The sequence below is a fragment of the Ambystoma mexicanum genome, chromosome 14 (assembly GCF_040938575.1).
Source record: "Ambystoma mexicanum isolate Mex_15411 chromosome 14, UKY_AmexF1_1, whole genome shotgun sequence".
Classification (NCBI taxonomy): Eukaryota; Metazoa; Chordata; class Amphibia; order Caudata; family Ambystomatidae; genus Ambystoma; species Ambystoma mexicanum.
In genome coordinates this window covers 399,849,722-399,874,850 of record NC_090940.1, presented here as the reverse complement: position 1 = coordinate 399,874,850, position 25,129 = coordinate 399,849,722, and the positions used below count along the sequence as shown (strand labels likewise).

General features: G+C 44.2%; 1 protein-coding gene across 1 annotated transcript in view; it reads left to right on the top strand.

The window, feature by feature from the left end:
* PLCB2 (phospholipase C beta 2) overlaps positions 1–25,129 on the top strand; it is a 1,211,696-nt gene that overhangs the window by 369,019 nt on the left and 817,548 nt on the right. The window contains exon 3 of the mRNA XM_069637528.1: positions 4,831–4,899. Within this exon, the coding sequence (XP_069493629.1) occupies positions 4,831–4,899 (69 nt within the window). The remainder of the gene's footprint in view (positions 1–4,830; positions 4,900–25,129) is intronic.

Below are 25,129 nucleotides of genomic sequence, written 5' to 3'. Positions count from 1 at the left end.
AGAACTGGCGAGGTCCATTCTTAATGACTCCCTCACCTCCAGCAACTTCCCAGAACCCTTCAAAACTGCACATGTCAAACCTCTTCTCGAAAAAAAGCATCCCTCAACCCTCTCCTACCAATCAACTAGAGGCCTATTTCCAACACCCAATTCTTGGCAAAGCTTATTGACTGCACTGCATACTCACAGCTCAATGGTTTTGATATTGGAATAGAATAATCTCCTAGACCCCATGCAATCAGGTTTCCGTCCACACCACGGAACAGAAACCACACTGATCTCTGTCCGGGATTACCTCAAAGTCACTTCAGACTCAGAAGGATACGCAGACCTTGTTCTTCTTGACCTCTTGGCAGTGTTTTTAAAAATGTATTTAATTTTGTTTTTGCATTTATTTACAGTACACATAACCCGTAGGTATCTATGTGCTAGTTTCAATGTGGAAGGACAGATTATTTATAACATGCTTGTGTTTCTTTTTGCCAAGCATGGGTCCGGGATTCAAACCTGTGTTTGCTCAGCGTGGTCTTGCTTTCAAGAGCCGCGTGTTGCCACAGAGCAATCCTCCCGTCCTTTGACACCATTAACCACATGATCTTCCTTGACAGACTATACTCACTAGGAATATGAGATTCAGCGGGCACCTGGATCACCTCATTCCTCACTAATAAGCAGCAAATTATCCACCTCCTCCATTTCTTCTCCAATGCACGCTCATTGGACACTGGAGTACCCCAAGGCACCTGCCTCTCACCCCTTCTCTTCAAACTTCACATGACCCCTCTGCCCAGGATCATCGGCTCACCTGATTTAACTATGTGGATGACACACAAATCATCTTGAGAATTCCTAAATCGACCTCCACCCTTGCCCTGACCTAGCAGCATGTCTCACTGATATTGAGCGCTGCATGACGACTAAACATCTCTTTCTGAACCCAGGGAAAACAGAGATCATGGTATGTGGCAAAACTGCTCTATCCCCCCCATTGACTCCCTGGCCACCCTCACTCACCCCCTTCTCCACTCCCGACCACCACCACTGTCAAAAACATCGGCTGCACAATGGACTCGGATCCAACTCTGTCTCACCACATCAAAAATGCATCTAAATCCTGTCATTTCTACCGTAGGCTTCTGAAGTGCATCTTCCCTTACCTCACCTACCCCAAACGCTGGCTGCATTTATGTCGATTGTCATATCCAGACTCCCTCTAGCTGGGTGCACCGTACTACCAACTAAACAAAATCCAAAGAGTCCAAAACTCAGCTGCCAGACTGCTTCTTGCACTGGGACGTAGGGACCAAATCTCACCTCTGCTCTGCACCCTACACTGGCTCGCAATAGGACGTTAGGCCACCTTCAAAATCCTGTGTATTACTAACCGAGCGGTGCACAAAGCAGGCCCCAAATACCTACAAGAAAGGATCATGCCTTACCACCCAACCCACACCCTAAGGTCAAGCACAGCCCTCCTCCTAGTGGTCCCGCCTCAAATTCGGTCAGGATCAGAGGGTCTGCCTACTCAACTCTGGTGCCAACTTCGTGGAACGCACTGCCTCCATACATTAGACACAACCAAGATTACATGGCTTTCCGGAAGGCGCTCAAAACCTTGCTCTTCCCCATAAACACATAACGGACCACCCTGACCACTCAAATTACCACCACATCCAAGAAATGGCTTGATAAACCCTTCAATATGTGCCCTTCAGTAGGCTCTCATGCCAGGAGATATCTACCTCCAACAATCTGGAGCCATTCCCCTAGACTTGAAACCCGAATCGTAGTAGCACTCATATACTTATGCAATGATGGAGTTGAATCTTGGCCTTCCTCCACCAGGTATTCACTACACTATGAGGCCAAGAGATATCTATCTCCAATTACCTGGATCGACAGTGCTAGATTTGTAACCCAATCACTAATAGCACTTATGTACCAATGCCATGACTGAACTAGATCATTGCCCCCTCCAGATATGCGCTACGCTATCAGTCCAGGAGATGCCCATCTTGCTAATCTTACTCATCTGGATATCTTTGAGCAGAACTACATATCACAGGCCTCCTAGCACTTATATCCTTGCTTATCCTACCTATCTGGGAATATATTTAGCCGAATTATCGACCGGGGGCCTCTCTGTAGCACCTATACTGAAACAATATGATTTGGGCAAGATCTGGCTGTCATCGTCTAACAGAGCAATTAAGCAAATAAGCAATTGCATACTCAACATAACACAGGGAGAACCTTTATCTGTAACAGGGTTCCCCTTGAATTCACACAGACATGGAAACACAACAATAGGCTAACTCTTTTTTCTGCACCAACAAACAATAGAATGCAAATATAGCCCTCGATTAATTTGGGCTTGCTGCATACATTCTTATATATCTCAACAGTCTTTAGAGCACAGCTATAACCCACAAATGTCGGCATAGCTGTACACATAATCCCATTCGCAAACTCCACCGCTGCCAGAATGCAGCTACCCAAGTCCAATTGGCTTTTCTGCATATATTCTACTGATCGCACACAACCATTGCACGACGCCTAGCTCTAGAATGCAGCTACACACCACTTAATCCACCCTGGCTGCACTCATACCAAGTGCACCCAAGCACTCTTAGTACACTACTCTCTCCACTGACCTGGACTACGGTCCCAGAGGGCATTCAACCGACAGCGCTTTGAAAGCATATCAATGGTAAAATGCGCTATACAAATGCCAAAAAACATAACCCCAGAAGAGGGAAAGAGAGAACTTTGTTTTTGTGAGTACCAACCTACCCAGGTCAAAAGAACCTAGTATGTCTAATAAGGTGAATATATCCCAGGAGACACGAGAAAGTAAGAACTGTTCAGACTGATTGAAAAAGCCATTGTTATGACCAAAACGAAAGCTGGGAGACTTGTTTTTCTAGGAACTATCATAACATGCCACTAATTGGAGAAAACTTAGCAAACTCTTCCGGGGCAGTGGGGTGAGGCCAGGAAACCAGCAATAACTAATCTACCTAAGGGGGAGTATCCCTAGCCTAAGCTAACATTCATATTGTCTTGCTTTATTTCATAGTGGTAGCACAGATGTTAGGATAGCAAATTTGTTTTGACAGAGAACATAGTTTCTTTGTAACACGTCCTGATGAGCACCCGTTTGTTGTTTTTCAGAATAGGTACACTATACTAGAAGTAGGGTTCACGGGAGGCTTTCTTTATTTCAATAAAAATCTCATGTTCAAACATGTTCTCTAGTCCGTCTCCTATGTCTGATTTACCACAAGTGGTGTCAGCAGTGGGATATGAATGGCTGAGATACAGTCGGGCCCCTATGCCCCTCCATGTCTAAACCTATAGACAAATCTGCCTCTATATGCCAGTTAGGTATTAATCCCTAACTAGGTGCAGTTCAGAAACAAACTGTGCTAGAAAACTCCCTAGAGGATCCGAGGAGGATGAGAAGTTCAACTTTGTATGATCCAAATTTGTTTCAGAACCCGAAATTAGTGATCATGGGGATATTGCTTGCGGGGTCTCAGGTTTAAATATGGCATCCCCACCCTCTCTCTCTCCACTCTATTAAAGAGAATTATTGACAACCAGGCAATGGCACACAACCTCATCAGGAGAGCTTTGATCACTTAAGTTGTGGTCCTGGGAATCGAGGCCTCCTTTTCAGAGAACTACAACCATATCAAGAAGGGGAGGACTTGGGAGCTTCATTTATACATTTGAGAGGTTGCCAACCCAATTCCCCTGGGACAACTAACATAAAACCTGTTATTTAGCCCCTCTACCTAAGGAAGAGTTACAACTTTCCTATCAGTTAATCAATGCGAATCGAACTACAACTTTAGTGAAATATAAACAGCCCTCTTGGTAAAGGTCAGACAGACAGAGTCTTTATTTCAGAGGAAACTCTGGAAAGCCCAATTGCTCCTAAATAAGACCCCAATGGAATTAGCCAGAAGAATTCAGAATCTTGTAAACCAATGGCTAGGGAGGAAGACATGACCTTGCCGAGAAGTGATAGTTATACCACCCTGTCCCCAGAGAGTTGTCTTACAACAACATCAACCATCTATGTAGACAGCCATCCAAATCACCCAGATCTAAGCTTAGGCTTTCAAGATTTTCCGACAACACCATGGGAAGCCTCCCGAACCCAGATGAGATTCCAGACCCCTGTTAGGGACATTCAGCCTTCCCCTGTCAAGGATCGAGAGATTCCACCTTCCTTTGTAATGAAAAATAAATAAGGGGTAGTCAGGCAGCCAATAGCCCCCCCCCCACCCTCTCGAAACCTTGTGGCTTAACCAAAGAACCTGATAGCAGGGCAAAACCCCTTCCCACTACCATCCCCACCTGTTTATCATGCAGGGAAAAATGGCAGGGCACTTTGTCCATATATGTCCCAAGAATCAACCCAAAGGACTCATGGAAATAGGTTGGGTAGGGGTAGAGGAATGGAAAGAGTGGGGGATACCAGGGATGATTGATCAAAAGCTGCCACTAACTAGGGAACACCTCACAGTCAGCAAGTAAACCTATATATGCATAGGGGAAAATCATATTCATTTTGTATCCCTGACCCTATCACATGGCCAACAGAGTGAGTAGCCAACAATGATTTCCTTCATTCCTCTGTTTTCTTTGCTTATTCCCCCAAAAATACATGCTGAAAGGACAATGAGTCACACTTCCGGTCCAGTACTTGATACTAGCATAGTAGGATGAACATTTTTTGGGCAACACTTTGGAGCAGACTGTGAAACAATGGGCAATTTTGAAGCTGGTTGTGTTTGAACATCTTTTTTTTCATTTCAGGAAATTGAATTTCTGGACATAACGAGTATTCGAGACACTAGATTTGGAAAGTTTGCAAAGATTCCGAAGGTAAGTCTCAGAGAGACAGCGGCAAACAAGTAGAATGCCAAATCGTGCTGCATCGGAGTCCATCAAAATATCTCTTAGCCCAGAACTAGTTTCATTTCAGTGTTGGCTTCATGTTTGTTTCCAGTCTACATGTTCAAGTCTGCTGCCTACATTATGTTTGGCACGCTTCTTTATCTTTCTTTCTAGTTCTGTTGATCATGCACTCAGAGGTCATACTCCTTATCATAGGCAGTATTCCATTCTAAGGAATCTTCACACTTTGAGCAATTAGGATATTTAGAGCTAACTCCAACCCTACTCACCTATATGCACCAAGATTGCCAATGTTGATAGTTTTGCGGGCTCAAACAGATTGTCGGTGTTTTTAATTTGTTTGTGTTGCCCTTGTGGTGTTTCAAGGGGCAAACCAGTATAGAGGCCTCATTGGGACTCGGTCCACCATAATGAATACTGTTTGCATGTGTAAGTGCTGTTCGCTCTGTTACAAGCACTCTTTAGAGGTAAGCTGTTCCCATAGGCCTTAGAATCAGATATTAGCTGCACCATCAACCATTTAGCTCAGAGACCTGTTGACAAGTTGTGTGTGACCATCGTTTTAGACTCTACTCATAAGGAAGGCTTGCCCTTGAGGCAGCTTGCAATTTCTCTGTGAGGTCACTCTTGCTAGTAATCACAGGCTTGGCATCACTTGGTTTAAGCATGTTGCATATATTTTGGCCCAAATCATTGTGCCTATATTTCAGTTGAATTGGCACAGATTTAGGATTGCTGCAACGCGGCGGTAAGGCTTCAATCCTATTGCAAAACAAAATGGGCCATGGCAAATTCTACAGAATCTTTACAAAAGAGCTAACGGTTGCAATAGAACACAGACAGGAATTTCTATGAACCAGCACTTTCGTTGGGAAATGTCTTAACAAAGTAACCCCTGCTCAGGATTCTTTTTTGTTTATAATCCCAGCCACAACTGCCTGCCCTTTTCTCGATGCGGACGTGGCAGGGGCATCGAGCAGCAGCTGCATGGCTTTTCCTTCTGTGCTAATACATTTGTTTCTGTTTTTGGATCATCGGTTTATAGTCATAAAACCGAAAAAACAAATCCCGAAAAAAAAATCTCAAAATGAAAAGGTCGAAAAAAAAAAAGTCGAGTTTTTTTTTTAATGACGTTTTTTGTTCGAAATGGGGGGGTTCCACTCCATCCCCCCTTTTTTAATTTTTTTTTATTTTACCCCTTTGTTTTACTTACCTGACCCCAAAAAAGCATATAATTAAATAAATAAATAAAAAAAATCGATATTTTTTTTTCGAGATTATTGTAATTCGAGATTTTTGTTTCAGTCTTTTGACTGACCACCGACCTCGAGCCTTTTTTGGTGGGACTGCATATGGGACTGCATATGTTGTCCCTCTTTTTCATCCTTCATACTTCCCTCCAAGATGTGAGGCTGGGATAAAGTTTTCCACCAGCGACCTTGGGCATAATGCTTCCCCCTACAACACCAAAAACAGACAAGCAAGTACATTATTTGAAGCTGCCCTCCCCCCAGACCCCGTAGGATGAATCATTTCAGATGACTAACCAAACTCCTAAGGGTCCTTTCTGCCATCCCGTGTGTCACAAGCCACCAGTTCCTGGGCTCATGATGAGGGCTCATCATGGCCGGTTTCCAAGGGTCTAACCAAGGTGTGGCTTTGATTGCCTTCACCCAGCCTTCGGGCCAAGATCCCTGACAGATATTCTAGTATCCATCAGTCCTTTCCCAGGCGTAGGGGACCTTCATAAAATACTCGGGATGCTTAACTGGCTAGTGGTGCAAAACCATCACATCCTGCACCTGCCGATACGCTGCCTCCCCCTATATGGTACACATGCACATCTCGTCTCACTCAACCAATCTGCTGAGATCATTCTTGCTGCGTCACCTGGTCACAGTACATTGCTTCACAAGAATCTCAAGTCTCTCAGGGGAAATCTTAAGGGCACAGTGATTGTCAGATTAAAAATGTTGGCCCGGCTAGAATAATCCTTTGAATCTCTGGACAAGAAGAAGAGGAGGATAACCTTATCCCCAATGAGGGATGCTACTTCCGCTCAAGCACACACAACCTTATCATTTCACGTAGAGCCTCCTGCTCAATCCAACAAAGGGAGGTCCACAGCAGACACCTCCTCTAGTCCTCAGGGGCCTTTCACAATGACAGACACATTTCCATAACCAACAGGAAACATCTTTGTCTATGACCAACCAAAGCATAATGGACTTCTTCCATGGTGTGGGCTGGTCTGCTCCCCCGATACAAGCCATGGGCTTATTCTCTCTTCTCTTTTCAATTCTTTGCAGGCTCCCAGACCCCACCTTATTCATGTTAACTGTCCACACCGCAGGCCTTGCTGCCTCCTTGTCATTTCCTTATCAATGGTCCATATGCAACAAGGTGAACGTGTACCTGCTCCAAGTGTTGACTGCACCTGTTATGAGATCCTTCTTTGGGGTGCTAAGACAAACTGAATGCTAAATTCATGTTGGTTCCAAATGAAAATTGTGCTTGAGTTCCCACCTTCTGTCTAAGTCCAGGGACTCTACTAAGGGCCAAAACTGCAGTAAGTGTACTAGATTCTATCATTGGTGTGTCAGTAAACAATTGAGCACATTGCTTTATAGCTTGGACCAAAAGCCCTCCTGGTCTGTTAATTATGAAACAAAACTTCAGTGATCTACATTAAGATTAAGTCCCCCGCCTGTCATGGATCGTGGACATCACTCTCTCAGCCACGATGTGCAGACCCTTTGAGCCCATGTTTTCAGTGAATAGCAAATCCACACCCTGGAAATGGATTTCCAGATTCACAATGACTTCTGCTCACAGAAACCGTACAACCAGGACTTGCCTTTGGGGGCCACATTCCTAACATGCGATTGAGATAAAATTATTCTCTGTGCTCATCCTTATTTTCTGTTCACTGTGGTCTTGAATTTTTACCTAAATCAGGGGAGCAACCATTTCTTCTTTCTTCCAGATCCTTCTTCTGATGCCAAAGGGCCTCTCCAAAATCTTGGCATGACCAGGGCGTTACAAATCTTCCTTCAACCCACTAAGGTGGCTAAGTCCTTGAATCACCTTTTTGTGGACTATCATGGTTTTACCACTGAATCAAAGCTGGCCAAGCCTACCATTACCAGGTTGATAGTGAATTACAATCTGGAAGTTTATACTTTATCAAAGGCAACCCTCCCTGGGGGCTACATAAATATTTTGTCAAGGCAAAGGCAGCATCAATGACATTCAATGGGCATGTACCTCTAGAGGACTTCTGGAAAGGAGTAAAATGGTCTACACTGCACACTTTTTGCAGGGACTACTCTCTACGTACCATCTAAAGGGCCGATGGTCATTTGTACAGACTGTCCTACACAACACTTTTGGCCAGACTTCTTTCTTCTTCCGTCAGGATCTAAGTTGTCTTGTCTTCAATATAGCTTTCTCTATGCTTTATCATCTCCAATAAGTGTGCAGGAAAGGGGACGGGATTTATGAGTAAGTCAAAATTACTGGTTGACGTGACCTAGCCCATCGCATCCTTTCCTCCCACTTTTGTGCTTAGTTAGAATCCTGATAATTCACACAGATACAAGTACTGGCAGTTGGGGCAGGAGTCTGCATACATTGCTTCAATCTACTTGCAAGCAGTTTTCCTGCCCTTCCCCATGGCCTGAAAATGCCTGTCTTGAAAAGAAGACATATTTATCAGCATTTTGGGTCAATAAGACATCTAGTGTGTTCCTGGCTGCGGATAGCCATCCATCTTCAAAGGGTCTTGTAACATTGCTTGCTTCTGGATTTTAAGTCACGTTCAACACACACCATCCAGTGCTTGTTTGCTGAATTCATTAGAGTGACAGTAATATCTAAATACCTTTCTCCTCATCATAACATTCAACATGTCCCAGAAAGAGAAAAGGTATAATACAGAACCATCATCCTACTTAATATGAAGCTCTATTTACTTTTGGTGATAAGCCAGAAATGCGCAATGTGATGACAAGAAATTATGAAATCGTCATCTTCTCTTCATCGTCCCACCCCATTTGAAAAGTAAAATAATTGCAGTATCTGCATGATCTGAGAGACAACCACCTCACCTATTTATGTAGTCAGTGCATAATTTCCTCTCTGTGGAGATTTGTATTAAGTTAAATCAAAAGTAAACTGCTTCTCTAAGGCCAATAGGTTTGGCAGGAATCTGCTAATCACCAAGTGTCTTTCACACATATCACCACTAATACAGCCGTCATTGTCTGTTAAATGTTTACTTCACAGAGGTCTGTCTAATGTATCACCTTGAGTAAAGCTGAAATCCCCCCAACCGCACATTAATACTATCCCTGTTTAGTGAGTGGGGACTAGTTTTCAGATGTCGAAATGGTCTCATTGCCTAGATATTTTAGCATAAATGTCTGCCGCAATTAAAGATTTCTCCTCTGTGCTGTTCGGCTATCACAAAAATTCCCTCTGGGCTGTTATTCTATGCTACATTATGTCATATTATGTAATATTTAAGGGTGTACGATCTTTCTTTCTTACGTGAATCTAAGGTTTTTCTAGAACAATATGAGTCGTCAACATAGTGGAGTAACCGTTTAGTTTAGTTTAGTTTAGTTTACTTTATTTGCTTGCATAGCGCACCGAACCCGGAGGTATCTGGGCGCTTTTGCTTGATTGTACAACAATTGTTACAAGAAACAGATAAATCACGATTATCAGGCCAGAAGAAGACAGAAGGTGGTAGGAGAAGTGCAGTGTTAGTCATTACAAGAGACTTGTGTTACAGATCTAGTCACAGAAATACAAGAGACATATGACATTTTAACTAGGATACGTGGAATATTCTGGCCAGTGCAAGTGGCACACGAGCTAGGGTGGATGCCAGGGCAAGTGTAAAGAGAACGAGGTAGGAGTGAAGGCTGCAGTCTTTCTGGTCTAGTAGTTTAGGCTGTCATCATGAGTATGCGGTGTAGCCTAGATTAGGTTGGGAGAAGAGCTTTGAGATATCTGGATTATATGTTTTATTCAGGACATACTCTTTGCTCAAAGGGCCATCTTGAGCAATTTTGGGGCCCAGGGCACAGACACCTTTGGTGCCCCCCTCAATCGATCCAAACGAATTAAGGGATCCACAATATCTGGTCTCACCCCCCCTTTGCATGATCACAACCCAAAGATTGATATGCTTAATCGCAACAATAAACCTAAGGCTGAGAACTCACTTTCAGTACCCTTACCTTCTAAATTCTTGCTGCAATCAGAATTATAATCAAGTAGCATTTCAATGCCAACATTAGCAGTCATCGACCAGGGCACTTGTGTTCTTGCACAGGTACAGGACACTTCATCAATAGCAGACACTAAGAAGCTATGCTGGCCATCGTATAAATGTAGCACACAGATCGTATGAAAAAGGTGCTCGTAATCCAGAATAAAAGATGACTCAGATTAGCTGCTTCAAAGAATACAAAAGTGTTCAAGCATGGATAGAGGAGACCACTTGGAAGCAAGGAGCAAGTTACACCTACCGTAGCGTAGATAGTTGATGCAGATTAGAATCTACTAGGAAGGTGTCTGTATGTCGATGGTCTAAGATTAGACGAGGGCAGTGGTTTTTTAATGTGTGTTGTTGTTAGAGAGCAAAGAAACAAGTGACTCTTATGTGTAATGTATCCATGCTCACTATTGCCATAGAGGAAGCAACACCATAGCCAGTGAAACCATGTGTGATGCTTTGTTGAAGATCATATCATGAGAACGAAATCACTCTAAATGACTACAATTTTGAAGGGGTTAGAGATTGAGGATTTTGACAGGTAAGGTATTACAAGATTAAATGAGATGCCGAGGATAACACATTGGTTAAGCAGTGAAGCTGGGATTTCCGACAACTCTTTAATTTACACAATTTACCACTTTTTTTCCAGTACCTAACATTAACTAAAATAATCCCATTTTAGAGAAGTAACTTGTAAAGTACACAAATCACATAACTTAACATGACAGACTTTAAAAATAAAATATTATAGAAGCATCTTATGCAATATGGGAATGATTCTAGGTTCATTGTCTCCAACATCATGTGTAGTAAATAAGTGCCAGGATACCAATTGATGTGATCTTAAAAGATTTCATCTGTTTTTCTTCTTTTATATTTTAAAGCTTTAAATATGTTAAAAACACAGGCTTGTGAAATGGTTATTTATAAATGTGCAGAGAACCTTTAAATTGTACAAAAAAGCAAACTGTTTTTGTGTCAAATAAGTAGACGGTATCAGGTAATAAAATCCCGGTAAAAATGTTGCCGGTAAAAATAATCTCGGCTGAGCAGACCTTCAAAAGTGCTTGCAAAAGGCCTGCGATATCTGGCCCGATGTCTTCTCTCCAGAACCCCTTCCGCTCAAATGGCCTACATAAAAAGAAATCAGGAAATGGACTAAACAATGCCACCAGCATATGAGAAGACCAATCCTACACATAAAATAGCAGAGTATTGCCAGTGAAATAAGATGATTTATTCAGGATCACTGTATCGTCTGCTGTGAATGCCAGGATACAAGCACGATTGCTTTGGCTCCACAGTCTTGAATGTAGATACCTAAACACCTCTCGTGATTGTGCTTAATGCTCATCGTTGGAGGTGGCTGCAGTTTTACAACAAACCAGATGCTATGCTATGATCATTTTTATAGCAACCACTATCTGGTGCAGGTACATTATTGATAATGGCATCTGTTGTTACAAAAGAAAGGGCTTATACATGCAGGTTTATCAACTTCAGATATAGCAAAGGCAAAGGAATTTGGTATTATAATCTTGCACATGAAGACAGTGTTCTGAGCAGAATGTACTTGTTAACAACAGATAGCTAATAGGTGTAGCTTCTCAGCAACATGCCATAACATATCCTGACCATTTGGTATTTAATTTAGGTAAACAATGGGACATGACTTCTTTAGATAGGCCAGCCTTGTTCTCAGCAGCATGCCATAACATATCCTGACCATTTGGTATTTAAGTTAGGTAAACAATGGGACATGACTACTTTAGATAGGCCAGCCTTGTTCTCAGCAGCATGCCATAAAATATCCTGGCCATTTGGTATTTAATTTAGGTAAACAATGGGACATGATTTCTTTAGATAGGTCAGCCTTGTTCTCAGCAGCATGCCATAACATATCCTGACCATTTGGTATTTAAGTTAGGTAAACGATGGGACATGATTTCTTTAGATAGGTCAGCCTTGTAGGGCCCTCCTCCCAGGTGGGAGCCCGGGGCAAGGGCCCCTTTTGCCCTCCCATGAAAACGTCTCTGTTTACTCTCACCTAATCAGTGTTTCTGACTTAGAAGCACTGTGTCTGCGTTCTTTGTTTTGATTAGCTAGAGGACTTACTTCCTCTTAATCCGGGTATGTGCTCCCTGCACATTGCTGGAAACCCCCTTTAAGCAGGCTGCCAATGATCAGGTGAGGAGTCTAAGCTTTAAGCCACCCCAGCTACCTTTGAAAGGGAGCTTTTCTGCAATGCAGATCCTCTCACTGAGGTCCAACATTCTAAAGCAGGCTTTATCATAGTATGTGTAATATAAAAGGTTGGCTCTTAGCCAGAATGCTAAAACAAGGACATCAAATAATGACAACTGAGGTAGCATGGGGCAAGACAAAAGGAGTATAACAATGTGACTATGTGATGACCAGGCTAGCTTTCCTCTTGGCGAAGGCCTGCACAACTATCCTGAACTGACTACTGAGCTATCCCTGCTCCCCAATTCAATAATAGTGATGAAGACTCAAAAGTCAGGTAGAGGCCTGACTAGGGAATACATCCAGAAACCGGCAGACCATCTTCAACTCATCCATTCGATGTGTTCAAAGTCTTTGTGGCAGAGTCTAACACAAACAGAAAAGCACCCCCTCTCACCCACATGCCACAGATCTCTGTTTTTCGGACATGAATTCTGTTGTGCCAAGGATGGCTTTAGGAGCTTGGAAATTAACATAACAAAGAATACACAGATTTGCTTTTGTAAAGATGTGTGTGATAGTAAATTAGTGAGTGTGAAATTTAACCTGCCCCTCTGGGGATAGGTTGGTGCCCTTAAAAATGTTGCTATTATTTAAATCTTTCTATCGGTTTAGCTCACTCCCCCTCCCTCTCTCTGCTTATGCAAGATGGTTTGAGAATTCCTGTGGGCTGCATGGAAGAACCGGAAGATGCCAATGTGTATATTACGAAGCTCCGGGCTGCATGGCCCCGTTGGATTCCCAGATACTGAGGAATGTGATCCAGACCAGGCTTTGTGATGCCTCCACTTCTGCATATGGGAAAACTCTTCCCATCCCACAGCTGGACTCTCATGGAAAAACAATCCATCCTGCCAAAAACCAATTTACTGACTTTTCTATTTCAATGGCAATATCCCTGCCAATCACCAAAACACCACACAAGGTTTGCCGTGTATTAATGGAAAAGAAGGTGGGCCAAAAGGTTATTAATGGAAAATACCTGCACGCTATTGAATGCTCTGTTTGGAGGAACCCTGCACTTAAGATAGAAGCAAAACAGTTGATCTAGAAATCTTGTCAAAAAGCAAAGATTTGCAAATGTAGCATAGTAAGTCAAATCCCTACACTAACTTAAATTCTTTAAATTCAATTAGAACCCGGACGGCAGAGCCAGCCAATCAGGTTGCTTGGATTGCGGACTGAATCACACAATCCAAGCCTGTACTCCAGGCAGCCTGAAGGCTGCTCTCCCACCCCACCATCTTCCCCCACCATCCCCCTTCCCTTGGGTCACCGTTCTCTTCCATCCCCACCCCTCTCACCCCAGTTGAACGACACCTAGTAATTAAATGGTACACAGCACTTCTGACGACTGTACCGCCTGAATCACAGTGAGCGTCAAAAATAGTGGCAATACATGCTGTTAAAACAGCGGATTTAGAAACATGTGTGATATTTTCAAATGTCAACCTCAAGTATATTATTTCCCTTCTTTTTTGAAGGCCAATACATTTTTATCCCAGAAGCGATGGAGAAGGGTTAGCAGATCTTTGAATCAAGCCTTTACAGCACAGTAGTTTTGCTCTTTTGAGCTTCAGAAAATATTTGCTGGCAACATTTCGTTGTGACCTTTTTTGATTGCTTAATATAAAACACAGAGATTCACAATTATAAACTAGGTGAATTGAATCATTTAATTTAATGTGCAGATGCAATTAGAAACGTGATTGGTTATATTTCTCTGTCTACATGTCATCAGCATGACTATGCAATTACAAGCATTGTCCATAATGTTAGTCTGCAGTTATATGATCAGATTTTTGAACAACTGTGCCTAAGGCCCAGTTCAACCGGACTCACAATGGTTGAACAAACAAGGGGGGTCCTGGGAGTGTCTCTCTACCAGCCTATATCCCAGGTTAGAATCTCAACCAGAGTCTTTAGCTCAACAAGCTACTCCTCACTGATGACGCCCAACAGGACCGAAACATGTCTGGGGATGCTTGTGTTCCCGTGCAGGAGGGATGTGACCTAGCAGTTCAGGCTGGACTGGCCCTTTGGTGTGGGATGAAGCCTGATTTGCATATGGTCTTTCCCCTTCTGTAATGGCTTGGCAGGCTGAAAAACGATTGTCTGGAGGGCTGCCCAGAGCTCTGCCTGTGGTTTGATAATTCAGAACCTTCCAGCCATCACTTTTTTGTTTTGCTAAAGTCACCCCATGTGGGACGGGTATGCCCAGACGTGATCCTGAGCCTTGCCTACGTCACAATGCTTGAAGGCACCCTTTTGAGATGACGAGATCTAGAATACTGAGCTACATTTTTATATCTGATGTTACTCCTCCTCGCAGTGAACTTGTGAGGCTCCAGATTTCCTTGGACCTTGGATGTTCACCTCCTCTTTCGAAGTAAAATGAGATTATGCCATTATTTAAAAGTTGTGAGTTATCTTTTTTTGTGGAATTCCTAAGCAGGCAACTTAAATTCAGAGATGTATAGAGACATTTATTTTATACAATCTAGTTCACAAATATACCTATCAGGCATAAATACATCTGCATATTAATACTTAATCTGCCATACAATATGAAGCACTCTTTGTATTTTCACATTTTTATTAGAAACATATAGACACTAGAATGAAAATAGATTTGTTTTTATCAAACACTCTCTTCAAAAAACATATATCTTTTTAAATAGTGCAATGTCCAGTTCAAGGATAACTATATGTCTCTTTACAACTATTTAAATCGGTCTCTTGGCAATAACTCTCATGGATTCTGCTTGAACAGACTATGAAGCCACAATCTCAGAAGAAGCAACCGCAAAATAGCTTTTGCTTGCAATTCAATATGTACATCTATCTACTAAAGCAGTCTTCAATTTTGGTAATTAGGCTTCACTGAAAGCCTGGGCTTAGAATAGTAACCATGACGCGTAGCCATTATGTAACCACGCCCTTCATTCTCATTGGCGCCTTGAAACATGTGTGTATAGGCGCCATACAAATGCCCACTAAATAAATAAATAAATGCAAAGCTTTACGTGACCTAGAAGGGCAGAAAACGTCCCAATGAATGATCTATATCACACAATTATTCTCAGTCAATTACAGTTATGTGTGCATGAAAAATCAGTATGATTTAATCTCTTTGATACTTACTACGCTTTGTAAGATCTGTGTAGCCAGTCAGTGTGACCATTAATCTGGAAAAATATGCACCATGACTAGCACCAATAACGGGACTGTGTCCGGCCTCGTTCAATGGGGACTTACCGGTCTAGTCCGACCTTGGCGGGACCGGTAAATCCCCATTGTAAAAGCCATTCCCCATTCCCATTTAAGCCCCCATAGGGCTCAATGGGAAGGGTTAAGGCGGCATTAACGGTATATTGTGGTACCGTTATTGACCCCGGTATCCCTTAACGGGTCCCGTCCATAATGCCTGGTAAAACTAGGCTTTAAGGGTGGAACCTGCCAAGGGACCTCTGAATAGGGCGCAAAGGGATTACCGGCACAGGTGTCATTACCGGTGCCCGGTATCCCTTTGCGCCCACCTCAGAATGAGGCCCAATGTAACAAGTATAAGATATTACATTTATCGAAATATTCTTTTTTAAGCATCTGCAATGCACACCCCTGCCATATGTGGATATGTGTGTGTGTGTCCGTTCGAAATGTTCACCATACTTCCCAACATGCTACAAACCTGAAATTTGGCATGTGGGTAGGTTCCACGGTGGAGGCAATGTAAAAAGTATAAAAGATAAGTGGTCTGCAATGCCTAGCCCTGCCATCTGGTCTCGGGAGGATAGCACAGGGGCAATATGCTCGCCTTGGAAGCAAGGCGACACGGAGCAACAGAGGTTTGATCCCCGAGTCCGCACTTAGAAACCTCTGGGTATTAAGCGCGTAATAAATAACCTATCATATCATCATACCTATCATATCATATGTGGGTATGTGTGTGTGTATATTCCAAATGTTCAGTATACTTCCCAACATGATAAAGACCTGAGATTTGGCATGTGGGTGGGTTCAGCCCTACACGTACAACACTTGTGTTTAGGTTGCTTCTGCCTCGGCTGCAGATCGGGACACCAATAATGTTGCTGTACAATCGCAATGCTCCAGCTCAAAGTAGCTGAAATTGATTGCGTTGTTATTAGGGCAACACAAACAACCATGCAATATCATCATATATATTCATTAATTAAATGAACTTCAAACTAGGACTGATGTGGAAAAGCAGATTACCCCTGCTGTACTGCAGGGAGTCTTCATTCTATTAAAGACACAGAGGCAAGCATTATGCTTCAACTTCCTTTATTTCTACTCTTCCAGCAGATTTAAATCTTCATATTTCTTTTAATAACATTGTTTTTTTTCTTTTTACTTTGCACAGAAAAATAAATCAATAAAATTACACATCCCATGAACCCCAGTGCATATTCTCTCTCTGATCTCCATGAGCTACTTCCTGCCCAGGTCCTTTCCTCTTCTTTGATGCCTTCCAACTGACATCCTGCGAAACGAAAACCACACTCCAAACAGAAAAACCAACATGCTGCTCTCGGCTGGACTGAACCGGTGCTCCCTGACAAAAGCTTACCCTCATGGTCAACGCTGGCAAACTTCGCCTGCAACACTCTGCTACTCCCAATCTCAGACTCTCAGCTAGTCTTCTGGTCATCACCTGTCAGAGAAGACATGCATTAGGGAGGGTCATACAATGCAATGTATTATAAACACATGCTAGGCATTATTTCATAGCTGATTGCCAATTCTTTGCGTCGCTGGGTGGGATAATGCTGCCCTCCTTGTCTTTAATAGAATCAATACTCCCTGTGCTACAACAGGGGTAATCTTCATTCTATGACAAGACCAGAGGCGAGCATTATGCTTGTTCAAAGCTACTCACTACTGTCGCTGGCACACTCTCTATTGGCTTAAAATAAAAAGTCTTAAAAGTGGCATTGGTGGACCAATCCACCGCCTTCAAGATGTCTTGAAGACTTGCTCCGGCTCCAAAAGCTTTGGACGCCATGGTGCCCCTAATTGAATGCTCCCCGGAATGCATCACATCTATGCCTGCCAGGGACATGATTTCTTGCACCCGGCGGACTATATAGTCACTGCTGCCACTGCCTTAAATGGCTTCCTGCGCATGATGAGCAGTTGCGACACTCCTGCCTGTCTCACCTCATCTGTCCTTTCCTCGTATTCCTTGACACAATTTGCAACGCACAACTTAGGCTGATCTTAAAAATAGGGATATGAAATAACCAGCGAATGGCTCTTAGTCCTTTTCGCAATGGTGAAGGTCACTCGCTCCAGACAGAGGGTCTTCCTGTCCACTTCGAGTGCTTTCACATCAGACAGTCTCCTACAGGACGCCAGGCAAAACACCATCGCTAACTTCCCCAAAAGCTGTTGGTCTGGCAAATCTGTGTTATGCGGCCAGTTCATAAACAGCCACAAGACTGTGCCTACGTCCCATAGTTGTGTGTATTTAGGGATGGGGGCGCACTCACTTTAATGACCTGCATCAGCCTCAACCCTGCAGGGTGTTTCCCTATAAGGGCCCCATCCAATGCATCGTGCCCTGCTGAAATTGCTGACCTATAGACCCCTACCGTTCGAAATGCTTTACCACATCTGGCTAGGGATGCTAGAAAATTTAGCACTTGCACTAAAGCAGCTGAAACGGGACGAAGGTCGTGCTGGCTGCACCATAGCCACCACCTCCTCCAAGCTGCCTCTTAACTCCTGAGCTTAGAGGGGGCCCAAGATTGCTTGATAAACTGTGCAGCTAGGCCCGAAATGCCCAGCAGACCCTCTCTGCTCCCAAGACCCTGTACGCTAGAAGAGGTAATTGACCCATCTTCGTCAGAGGATAATTCCCTAACAGGTCCGACAGGAGATCCTCCCTGAGAGGAAGCACTCATGGGACAACCGAAGAATGTTCAATCGGAACTGGAAACCACGCTTGCGACTTCCATTTCGGGGCTACTATGATGGCTTCTGCCTTCTCTCTCCTGATCCTCGCTACAACCCTGGCTAACATCATGAAAGGGGGAAAGGAGTTTTGCACTTGCACTCGACCATGTTTGAAGAAAACCATCCACCCCTTGCGCTTCTGGGTTCAGTCTCCAGCTGAAAAACATTGGTAACTATTTGTTCATCCTGGATGAGAATAGGTCAGTGTCTAGGAGAACACAGAGTGCTGCCATCCGATCGAACACCTCTCTGTATGGAGCATCCAGTGCTGGAGTCATGCCAGTAGCAAGAGTTTCAGTCTGCCACTACGTTCTGCACGCCCAGGAGGTACTCTGCTGTCACAGAGATCTTCCAGTCGAGGCAGCAATGCCAGAAGTTCTTTGTTAGTTCCACCACCATTCGCGAGTGAATGCCCTCCCCAGTGATTAATGTATCGGACCGCAGATATGTTGTCCATCCTAAACAGGATGCAACACCCTGCCTTGATCTTGGTAAAGGATTGTATTGCAAAAGAGCCTGCGAATAGTTCTAAGCAACTGATGAGGAGGACAGGCTCCTGGTATGACCATCTGCCGCCCATCTGAAGATGACTGCGTGTTGCTCCCCAGTCTGCTATGCTGGCGTCGGGCTCTATGACGAGATCTCTGAAAATCGCATGCTTGTTCCAGGCATCCATGTTCTGCACCCACCATTCTATATCTATCCTCCCTTCTTGATCAAGAGGCACCAACTGATGGTATCCCAGACCTTCTTGCAGGTGGCAAACTTTCAATCTTTGAAGGGCTCGCTAATGCAGAGGGCCGAGAGGATGGCTTGGATGGAGGCTGTCAGAAGTTCAACAATCCTCGCTAGAGCTCGGACAGATACCACAGGCTTTGCTAATGCTGCTCTCAACTCTTTCTTGCATTCCTCTAAATTTTGGGGCTGGAAGCTCCAGAGTCACCCTCATTGTGTCCACTACAAACCCCAGAAATTCTAAGCGTTTTCTGGGGACCAGCTCAGATTTCTCTCGATTTCTCAGAAAACGTAAGAATGACAGAAGCTGGGATGTCCACTGCAGCTGGTTGATAATGTCACAGCAACGCAATTGTTGCTGTTGCACAGATAGAGGAAGATGCCACCTTAGCCTGTGCTAAGATGGTGCCCGGACTCCAGCTTTTCCTCACTCCGTGAGCTGCGCTCGCTGCGTTGCATCCCTCTGGAGTGCCTCTTTTGGGTAAGACACTAGTTTTCCTTCCCTTCTTGCCAGTACTTGTCTGCACTCCTTGGCTTTCCTCCTTTCGAGCTTTCCTTTTGGTGCTTCCTTCCGCACTGGTTCCTTCCTTCATTGCCTTCCTGCTGTGTTGTTGCTACCCCTGCTTCCTTCATCATATACTGCAAATCGTTTGAACTGTTCTTTCAGCCACATCTACATCAAACTGTTTACAGGGTTTTTATGCCAGATTGGCTATTTCCCCGTTTTTGGGACGATGTCCTTCAATTCTGCCTCAGTGTACTTTCCTGGTTTAACTAAGGAATACATCGTGTCAGCTGGGGAGAACCGTCCTTTCCCTTTTCTCCCACCAGCTTCGAGACAAACAAAAAGGTAAACTGCTGCAACATGCATGCAGGGACTTCCAACCAACAAACTCCTGGGCTTTCAGGTGAGAAACATGAGCGATAAGCACTCGCTTGTTGCTTGCCATCATAAGGATATCGTCTAAATAAACGATCATGCAGATATCTCTTTCTCTCATGGCCGCCACCACCAGCCTCATGACTTTGGTAAAACCCCAGGGCACTGAGGCCAGAACAAACGGAAGGCATTTGAATTGCCATACCTGTTCGCCCGATAGGAATATGAGGTACTTTTGCTGTGATCCCTGGCAATCTGGATCATCAGACCTCACAAGCCAGTCTCACTTTCCGAGGATGTCTCTGAGGACTGCACTCCTTCCATCTTGTAATGCCTGTAGACCAGCCACCATTGAGTGATAACTGGTCTCGCTTTCTCTTTCCTGTGTACCAGGAACATGTTGCTTTTGAAAGCTGTTGCTGCCCAGTCACTGCGCTCTATCGCGCCTTTGCTTGCCAATTTCATTAGCTCTTTTTCTAGAAGCTCACTCTCCTCGCATGCTTGCGTGATCGCTTTAGCCTGGTATGCTTCACTGGCAATGGCGCGAACTCTAGCTGAAAGCCTGCTACCATCTGCAGTAGCCAAGAATCGCTTGAAAGCATTCACCAATTCTGTAAGTATAACAGTGTCCAGCCCCCCACCAGAGGATAGGTTATTGCGCTTCTCCCCTGATTGAGCTTGTGGGTGACAATAATGGCCTCACCCTCTGAGCCCTCGGTTTCCATGCCCTCGCGCAGTGAAGAATGCGTCTTGTTGATGGGACTCCCAGTAATGGGCTCTTGGGTTCTGAGGTCTTCTCAATGAGTGAAAACGACCAGATGCACAACCTCTGCTGCAACCGGTCATGGAAAAACTCTCGAGGGGAAATCTTTTTAATGGACGTTTGTGCTTTCTCGAGGGCTGTATACGTGTCCACAAATCTTCCCATTTCTTTTGCAAAGACTTCAACACATAGAAAACCTTGAGCGGCCCGATAGGATGCCAGATCCCCTAGTTTCAAATCTATTTTCAATAGCAGACCTCTCCTCCTTTGGATGACAGGGGACAGTTGGTGTTCCCTAGAAGGCACACTTCCCTTTACAGCTAGTTGGCTAGGGTGTCGGGGTCCACGGGCTCCCCAGTATTCTTGGCTCTTTTTGCTAGGTCCATAATCTTAGCAATGGGGCCTGCCATATCCAAGACCTTCTCCTGGCAACCCTTCTAGGCCTGGTCCATGCATTTTCTAAGATCTCGGGAGGCTTTGGATATGAATGTAATCATTTTCGGTTCTGGTTTTGGTGTTTCCGCCACTTTACCAGGTAGTTCCGGCCTGGGGCACTTTGATCGTATCCGTAGTCTCACCTCTTTTTCCATAGGCTTGCGTAGCCTTTGGATCTCATATGTCCCTACTCTCTGTGATGGCAGCCAGTCATTTTGAACCCGGAGGTCCTTTAAGACAAGGTAACTGTATTTGAGATGGATGGGGATGCAGATTTTACTCCTACATCGATAATCAGACCGACTCAGGAAGTTTGGCAAAAACACAACTGTTTTAATTACACTTGTTAAAACAGTGAGTAGAACGGGCATCAACGGAGGAGCACTTTCAATCTAGTGCCACCATTAATGGGTGAGGAGGAGAAAGGGGAGAGAGTGGGGACTAGCTGGGAGGTCCATAGGTCAGGGGAGGGGACAGAGAAGAGGATGTCAGTAATAGTCTACCTGGAACTAGCATTGACGTAGGTGTCAGCAATAGGTAGGCCTGGGTTAGAGTCCAGGAGAACTGTTTTCACCTTTTTTCTTCTAGACCTCGTGGGAGAGGTAGGATCGGTGATAGCGTCACTGTTGGAATAGATAGGGGAGATAGAGAGTGCTATGGAGTAGTGGAGGAGAGAGAGACAGACAGGGGAGCTGCACAATGCGCAGGAACTCACCACGTGGCCTAGCAACCAGGCAGGCACAGAAGAAAGAGGTGTGCAATGGAAGACAGTCAATGCACACATTTAAAGCACACCTACATTTGAATTTCCAATAAAGCACCAAAATGCAGCACAGAAGTTTAAAGCACACCTACATTCGAATTTCTAATAAAGAACTAAAATGCAGCACAAAATGGAGCATGCGCAAATTTAAAAAGCACACCTGAAATCGAATGTTGAGCAAGACCTTAAGAAGCAGCAGGAAGCCATGACTGTGTGATTTGCACGCAGGATGCATATTTCACACGATGCAGAAATAACAGTTTGCAGTTAAAGGAGGAGGGATTCAGCTAAGCAACCCAGGGGAGGGATATAGTCCAGGGCAGGGCGATACGGGGTGCTTACGGGTGCAACGCAGAAGCAGATGCATATGTTGGATCCTATTTATTTGCAGCTGGATATAAACCTTTAAATACAACCTATTGACTTTTGTGCCTTTTTACAATAGGATGTGATTACAGGGGCTTGTCAGTTTAGCTCTAAACTCTTCAAAATGCCAAAAAGCACTATCAATCTGCACATGCTTTACAATATTTGAGACTTAAGCCAGTTATTGAATAATTGTTTGTTATATACTGGAAGGTAACGGTATGAAAACAAGGGGCCATTTTCCCATAGAGAAAAAGTCCAAATGTGGTAAAGCCGAAGCGCAAAAACTGCCACGAAACATTGACTGCATTTCTGGGACAGAGTTGCGGTAAATCCGCCGAATAGTTTTTACAGTATTTGATGGGGAAGAGGGTGCCTCCTGTTTCCCAAAAATAGCTCTATCTTCCATGGTACTTTGTAGCAGAGAGGCTTTTCAGAAATTAAAACCCGCTATTTTTCTTTTGCTCGATGTGAGCGATTACCGGGGAATGCTAAAACAAAAAGTGCTGAAAAAGTTATTTGGAGAGGGTAAAAGATGCACATTCATAAGGCTAGAAGAGTTAGGGAAGGGGAAAGAGGATACCATGTGAAATTGGAAATTTGGGGGTGGTCTGGGGAGCCATTTACAGTTTGCATGTTTTCAGACTATCGGCGGAATACTGGGGGAATCTTGCGATATCCTACTGCAATAACACAATCTTTTAACACATCTTTCCCAAAATGTCCAGACTGGAGGGGCCTGTGACAAACATTTTGTTTGGAAAATGTCATCCAAATCCATCTACCGCTTCAAAAGTTATTAGCAAAAGAATTTTCAGATTTCCTATGACTCAAGGCTTTCTTTCACCTTAACTATAGGGCAGCAACGCCATCTGATGGTTTTCCTTACCTGTATAGTGAGTATGATGATTCAGACCACACACACACACACAGGAAGAGAACCATAGCAGGGATGTAGTTGGCACACACGTTTATCTTGACAGAAAGGGATGCCTTCTAAGGGTTTATCTTCACATCAATTTCCACATACCAGCATAGTGGGTAAGGCCACAAATCCAGGCACAAAGAATGCAAAAATGGTCTGGTGCCAAAGATGGTGCACTCCTGGCGAAGATCATTCACACATGGGCCGTCCCTTGACATCCCTCTTCTGAAGGGGGCCCGCAGTGATGATTCCACGGTGGTTGACTGGTTGCTGAAAGTTCTGAGTGGGGTGACTTGAGGAGTCCAGCTGCTTAATGTCTCCTGAACAACAAGGATGCCACCAACCAGTTTCTCAATACCACCTCCTGTTCAGCCATAGTAGCTCTAACAGTGCAACATGTCAAGTTCTTCTTGGTTGCTATTGCAGTTCACTCAGTTCTGAAGCTGTTCGTTGTATTGCCTCATGCAGACGCAATGCATTTTGGAATGTTCAAGTTTTCTAACTTCCTAGGTGTAGCCACTAATAGGCATTTTTAATGTGCCATCGAAAGTAATGTTCCATGAACGTTTGACACTTGTGGCACCAAAATTGGATGAGAGTTACGTAACTGATATCACTAAAATCAATGCAAAGGACAAAATGAACAGCAAAGTCCCAAAATATTCTTCTTCTTCTTCTTCTTCTTCTTCTTCTTCTTCTTCTTCTTCTTCTTCTTCTTCTTCTTCTTCTTCTTCTTCTTCTTCTTCTTCTTCTTCTTCTTCTTCTTCTTCTTCTTCTTCTTCTTCTTCTTCTTCTTTGTATTGAGCGCTGACCTAGCTTAGGATGGCACAAGAGAGCTTTACAATCATAGGGGGAAGAACACAGTGAGGGAAGCAGAGAAAAAAGGGGCAGGGAGCTAACAGGGCGGGTGGGCGATTGGCAGCATGGGGGAGCAGATCACAGTGTCGGGTAGGGGGGGGCTGCAGAGTGTGTGGACCTAGGTGTTACAGAGGAGCCATTCTATGAAGAGGAAGGTCTTGAGCTCCTTCCTGAACCGTAGAAGTGATGGGGCAAGTCTGATGTTGAGGGGAAGGAGGTTCCAGAGTCCTGGAGCTTAGACAGAGAAGGCCTGTCTTTAGGTGCTTTCTTTTTTGCACTATCCTGGTGTATTGCAGTCCTCCGGAGCTGCTGAGTTTCAGTGAGGTAGCTTGGGGATTTCAGGATGAAAGCCTTGTAGATGATGCAACAGTATTTGAAGATGATACAGGCTTGCAGGTTCTGAGTGATGTGGTCGAATTTGCAGAGTTCTTTAATTGGTCTTGCTAAAGCATGCATGACACATTTTAGGGGTGCCTTGGTAGTCACCGGAAGGCCTTCCAAAAGGCATTGCCACCATCCTGGTGGGAGAGGACCAAGGCTTGGACAGCGGATATGAAATTGTTTTCTGAGATGAAGGGTTACATTTTCTGCAGGAGAGAAAGTTGATATCAGGTTGTTTGTGTCTTCCTTACTATGAGTTGTTTGAACTTGAGGTTTCTATAAATGCTGATCCCAAGAGTCTTCACACTGGGGGCCGGCTGGGGCATGAATCCCTTGAGGTTCATAGCAGAGAGCCAGGTCTGGATGTCAGGGTGTTCGGTGTTGTTGGCCAGGAGTAGGAATTCAATATTGGCGGGCTTCAGATAAGCACTCTGCATCCATGACTGGATCCATGTGAGGCAGGTCTTGAGCCTGTGGATGTCTTCGATGGAGGCTATCTTGAGGTAGGTCTGCATGTCATCAGTGTATTGGTGAATGTGGATGTTGTGTGGAGAGGGGAGGGTTCAGAGTGGTTC